Source organism: Arachis ipaensis, chromosome B08 (genome assembly GCF_000816755.2).
Source record: "Arachis ipaensis cultivar K30076 chromosome B08, Araip1.1, whole genome shotgun sequence".
Lineage (NCBI taxonomy): Eukaryota > Viridiplantae > Streptophyta > Magnoliopsida > Fabales > Fabaceae > Arachis > Arachis ipaensis.
This window is the reverse complement of record NC_029792.2, coordinates 119,285,226-119,291,442: the sequence shown is the minus strand read 5'-3', so window position 1 is coordinate 119,291,442 and position 6,217 is coordinate 119,285,226. Positions and strand designations below refer to the sequence as shown.

Here is a 6,217-nt window from a genome sequence, read left to right as displayed (position 1 = left end):
AAAAAAAAAAAAAAGCAGCAGCAGAAATAGAGAGGCAAAGAACCAGGAGTGAAATTAAAAGAGAAGTCGTAACATTCATGGATTTTATAATTTCTATTCCATCTTTCTGATAACTTTATCACCATTTTCCCTGAGTTACAAGAGGAAGGCTGGCACTTAGCTAAGTCAGGAAGAAATTCGACTTAAAGTTACCAAGGCTGTCTCAACAATGGAGCCCATTTTCTTAGCTCAGACTTGGCTTACTCCTAGATCGAGAGCCAAGTCCAATATCAGCTGTGTAAACAAAATTTAAATCAAAAGAAACTAAGCCAGGAGATTCTATCATACATGAATTTGTAGTTACTACAACATCCTTCTAATTGTACCATGTTAACATTAACACCATTCTCCCTAACGTTACCAAAAGAGGGTTGACATTTGCTAATTTTGGAGGAAAGCCAACTTAGTTATCAATGCTTAGCCTCAAAGTCATTCTTATCTCATAAACTGTGCTCATGGTCAATGTGCAAGGCTCAAAATCCTGTTCAAATTGAACTCCACAGTCAAATACGCAGTCATAATAATTAGGTTATGCTGGTTCCTAGGTTTAGGAAAGGATGATCTATCCAACAAAGGTGATCTACACGAAATCAATGCCCTCAAATATATCCTATATATGCAATAAGAATGTACTTTGTTGAAACAATATTCAACTTCAACTTTGATATGAGTTGTATGAGTGATTGAAATTGAATCATGTATGCTGGAAAGTCCTGTCAACAGTGTCTTTTTTATTTTTATATTTTTAAAAAAAAGCAGCCCCCAGGTTGGAACTTAAACCACACATAATAGTAATATACACAGATTAGGAGACAAAACAATGGAAAGGCTTACACTTCAATAGCATACAATTAGTGTTTGCTTAATAAAGAAGTGCTGTCCAAACAAAAGCTTTTTACCTCAGAAGGAGAAATGGTCATATGGATTTTCAAATGATCTTTTCCAAGGGGAACCTTTCCATGTTCAGAGATGAAATCAATAATTGAAAATAAGATTTACATGAAAAAATAGCAAAAGGATTCGAAAGTCCAAATTCACATCCTAGTCTCAGATACCAGATAGCTGAAAAGGGTTTCTCTATCATTTAAATTCCCATTAAATGCAACCTAATGACATGTATGGTTATGTTGTCCACTAGAAGGGTATGAGATTTATGCTGTATTCTTGGTTGGACAGCATGAGGCCAAGAATGATTGCTATATTGAGACCCAAGGGACCCTCATTGCAGAGAATGAGTTAATTGCTAGTCAAGTATTAATAAGGCACAACCACTAGTAGAACCTCAGCACAGGTTAATAAAATTCAAACATAACAAGAATCTTCATAATCTTACTACGGCATCAATTATAGAGTGCCAAGACGATACCAAACTAACACCATATTATATATTTTTCAAATGTAGCGAAGATATAATTTAGACATCTTCCTTTAGTGGGAAATAATGTCATTCAAATAACATCAAACCATTCAAATTTCAAAACCTTAAACTTGATCAACAAGCTTTAAATTATTTCAGTAATTCCATTTATATTGAAAGATGAAAATAATATTTGCACCTCCAGATCAAGTGAAACCTCTAACAGTGCTCAAAAAGCTTTAAATACATAACTAACTCATTTTACAAATGTAAGTTACTGAAAAGTCTAGACTGTCAACCATTGTTAAACAATACAATATTAGTATTCAAAATACGGCATTTACCAGCTGTTGAAAGACGGATAGCTTCTTTATTTGCCCAACTAATGAATTCATCTACTCGACCCTCAACAAATGGTTGCAGGTGATTTTTGAGACTTGAAATGAGCTTTAGCTCCCTTTCCTTCTGCCGTTCCTGGTGATAATACAGTATGAAACAGATTCAACTACTGGAATATGGGGAAGGGAAAAGGAAGAGTAGGTGTGGACAACTGGTAAGAGATAATTACTTTCAACTTCTCAAGAAACCTCTGCTTCTGAGCTTCAGGATCCTGTATGTTGTCTTCAATTTCTATAGTTGCCATAGAAATGAAGCTTAGTACTCCAATGTAATCTTCAAATAGGTCATTTCCGAAAACCATTCCAAATACAGCTGTAGGGTCTATCATTGAATCACTGAAAAACGGAAAAGAAAAATCAGTGTTCATACAGGTTTTCTTAATTAACAAACAGAAAGCCTGTTAAGATCCTTGAAAAAAAAAGAAACAAAAAAAAAAAGAAACAAAAAAAAAATCAAAATATTGTCAGAACTCAGAAGCATCTAGAAAGCTCCCTTGGGCATTAGTTCATCAATACAATTTTGATAACCCAATATAGGAGACAACATTCACAAATCTGAATAGATCAAGTTATCGTTATTGTTTAAGCAAAGGTTCTGCAACGCTATCTAAATATGTTTTCATAGTGAGAATTGGTTAGGTCTGGTTTGTAAGTTCTAACTAATCTCAAAAGGAAACGTAAACTCAGGTTCAACCACTTGCGGTAATAAAACATTGCCCACATTACATAAACAACCCCCCTCCCAAATAATAATAATAATAAAACAAAATAAAATGGAAAAAGGAAAACAAAAAATGCTAGACCTAAGGAAAGTGCAGAGGGAAGATATGGAATAAAGGCAAGAAGAATGAGAATATAACCTCCTGCCCATGTGCCAGGTAGCAAGGGGAGATCTATAGCAGTTCATTTTAAGGTCTGAGTACTAGAGGGGAGGGAAAAGAAGAATGTCACAAAAGGATAGTGTGAGATTTTATGCAGGGAGAAAACAAGCCTCTTGAAGAACAAGCTTGCAGCATCTCACATCGTTTAAGTGTCTTTTGGCCATCATAGAGAAAGACAGGAAAAAGAGGTATATTTAAACCAAGAGAGTGCAACTTTAGTCCCTTATAGTTTCTGAAAACCATATCTAGCATAAGGAGCTAATTACAAACATTGTGGACTAGGATGTTATGCCCAATGAATCCTAAGAGTAACTCTTCTTAAATTAAAACAAAAACTTTCTACCCCTTTCTCTTTCCATGTGCAAGTCGGAGTAATACTGATTGTTGGATCAGCCACTTGACACAACACCAAAAGCTATAGTTGCTAGCAAGGAAGCACTTTTATTTCCTTATATATAGTTGCTTAGAACTGCATCTAACATAAGGTGGTGGAGCAACCATTATACAGGAACTATAAGCAAGCTAGGATGTTAAGCCCGTCATCCCTAAAGGAGATGCTGGCTAAATTAAAACCAATAAATACCTTTAGGAGCCCTAATACAGAGATTTGATTAGATAGAAGGTATCCCAATAATCTAAGTAAGGAAAACCAAGAAACAGCATTGACGAAACCATTAAAAATGATTTATAATAAAATAACTTGCTTATCGATATAAGACATAGTAGTGCCATTTGATCCATGTAATTTGACCCCATTTATGGGAAAACAGCTTCATTATTGTTGACTCTCTTTATCTTTCTCCACAGGAATTACAATAAACCCAATTTCTGGGCTCAAATCAAACTAATATACATAAAAACATACGAAAAGAGTATACTCAGTGAACAAATATATCTCCGGTTACATTTCTATCTGTCTAATAATTGAATATAGTAACCAAGAAGAGGAAATTAAATGAAAGATGATAAAAAAAAATAGTTAAACACTAGCATACTGAACGGAATCTATATGACTTAGATCCCAACTGCAATAAAATAACATAGTCATTTGATTATTTGAAGAAGCTTAATTACTTGCAATCCACTATTAGTTACTCAATTTATTTTCAACCGTTCAAGGTAGAAGGAACTTACTCTTGTACTCCTTCCTTTCCATATTTATCATATGCTTCACGCTTGTTAGGGTCACTTAAAACCTGGTAAGCTTCACCAAGTACCTGCATATAGATACCAGACTCAGAAAAGTATACTAAGGAATACCAAAGCAAACTAAAGGGTTAGAGAGATCCAAATTATAAATACTCCAATGTTTAATACTCCTAAGTTAGCAATACACCAATACAACCACGACAAGGCATAGGGAAAAACTGATGAAGATATTGAAACATGCTGGAGAACTTTTAAGGAGTAACCATTTGAATAGAGTTAACTATTTGTATCTCTTCCAGATAGGAATAAATCTTCTATTAGTAGGAATTAAGAAAGAGAAAAATTATAAAAATTATTAATGAAAGCTCAGTAAACTTCTTCAGTAGTCAGTACCATGAAGCCAAAAACTCTGGTTCTTAGTAACTTACCTGAAACTTTTCTGCAGCCGTAGGGTCTCCAGGATTTTTATCAGGGTGAACAATTCTTGCCTGCAAAAAAGAAGAGAAAGAGGGGTAAGAGAGATTAAAACAACAGACAAGATATAATATTTCAAGGTATTCTCAACTCTGAAAAAGAAAAAAAGGTATTCTCAACACACAGAAGAAACCCACACTTTCTTACATTTTTCGCCCTTAAAATTTCACATAAATTTCAGCTTAAAAAGTTCAAAAAAGAAAAACATCTCTACATAAAGCGAGGAACATATTAGATCCATGAAGAAGGCAACACTGCAAATTCTGTTTTCCAAAAAACAAAATTCCCAACATAAAATGCTTCAAATGAAACGAATAATCAAAGCAGGTTCATAACGGGTAAGATAGTAACTGTTCCATTTAAAAAAGTGATGACAGATTTAGAAACAGATCAGGCAATTTAATAACAATATCATAAAAACGAAAGTTAATAATTTCAGATTAATTAATTAAGTAATATATTACCTTGATATAATAGGCCTTTTTGATATCTGCGGCAGATGCATCAACGTTGACACCTAATGTGTCGTAGTAGGTGGTTTCCTTCACCATTGCGATTCAGAGCTCCTTAAAGATCAAGCAAATTGAAGATTAAATAGAAAAATCCTTGTTCTCAGATTTTCTTTTATAACCACCCCAATAGAACAATTCACAACGAAGTTTTCGACTAAAAGAAATTGAGAGAGAGAGAGAGAGAGATATTCGGGTGAATCCGTGTGTCAGATGACACGGTGTCGACCTGAAAAGGACGATGATGTGTTTTTATATGCAAGTAAATCATCATCAAAGAGAACGATTATAATTGTATGATTATGTAAGGATTTGGATATTCTAAAATTTGAATTTCATTTTAGAGAGTGAAGTGTGATCTCTCATTATTGATTTTATAGGTGGGACTAATAATAAATATGAAAGAAAAATTATTTAAGGGAAAAAAAATTAATAATAAACATTTTACTTCTTAAAGTGAAATTCAAATTTTAGAGGATTCAAATTCATTATGTAAAGAGTTCTGCTAGAAAGCCAATGAAATATTTGTATAATGTGTACAATAGACTATATGAGTTACAAAATGAACATCACCTATAATATCCAGAATGAGTTCACTAAGGATCAAACTCTTGACCTTTCCAATTTAGAGCTCTGATACCATATCATAATACCACTCATTCTAAAAACTTATGTTGATGAGAAAAAGTAACACTAATGGTTATATCTCTAATACTCCCTAAACCTCTATTGTACAGATTGTACAAATATTCCATTGGCTCCCTATACTTTTCTTTATGTAAAATATTTGAAGTTGGATCATTTAAATTTTGAATTTTCACTTTAGAGGATAGAGTATGATCTTTTATCATTGAATAGTTTCTCCCTCATATTTTCTCTTGATCCTATTTATAAAATAAATGGTGAAAGATTACACTTTACCTTTGTAAAATTCAAAATTTAGAGAATCAAAATCTAAAATATTTTATACTCTGAGTGTATGAAAATTAAAAATAGTGAATTGACGAGTCAAAAGTGGATGAGCTTAATTGTAATAAAGTACGGGTTTAATTTGTTTGGTGCAAAATGTTTTATATAGTTATAGTTACAGATATACTCATTTGAGAAAATTGACAAAACGATCTTATTTTTTGGTATGCGAATATTTAAATTCTTGAGGATTTAAAAAATATATTTAAGTGTTTGACATCTTTAAAATTTAGACACATCAATTTTTGAGGCAAAGTTGTCTTATTTCTAAAAACTTTTTCACGTGTGCATTTGTATCAACTAAATCAGTACAACGGGAGTCACGTTTGATTTTTTCTTGGATCTGACAGACCCAAATGAACATGAGTGATTAATATATTCAAATTTTAGAAAAGCCAAAAACTTAAATATATTTTTCAAATTGTCAAAAACTTAAATATC

The 6,217-nt window shown here is 32.7% G+C and overlaps 1 protein-coding gene across 1 annotated transcript in view; it reads right to left on the bottom strand.

Moving 5' to 3' along the window:
- LOC107613757 (chaperone protein dnaJ 10) overlaps positions 1-5,051 on the bottom strand; it is a 6,727-nt gene extending 1,676 nt beyond the window's left edge. Inside the window, exons 1-5 of the mRNA XM_016315884.1 lie at positions 4,763-5,051; positions 4,253-4,312; positions 3,810-3,892; positions 1,965-2,130; positions 1,741-1,870 (exon numbers count right to left, since the gene is read on the bottom strand). Of these exons, the coding sequence (XP_016171370.1) occupies positions 1,741-1,870; positions 1,965-2,130; positions 3,810-3,892; positions 4,253-4,312; positions 4,763-4,849 (526 nt within the window). The 5' untranslated portion in view covers positions 4,850-5,051. The remainder of the gene's footprint in view (positions 1-1,740; positions 1,871-1,964; positions 2,131-3,809; positions 3,893-4,252; positions 4,313-4,762) is intronic.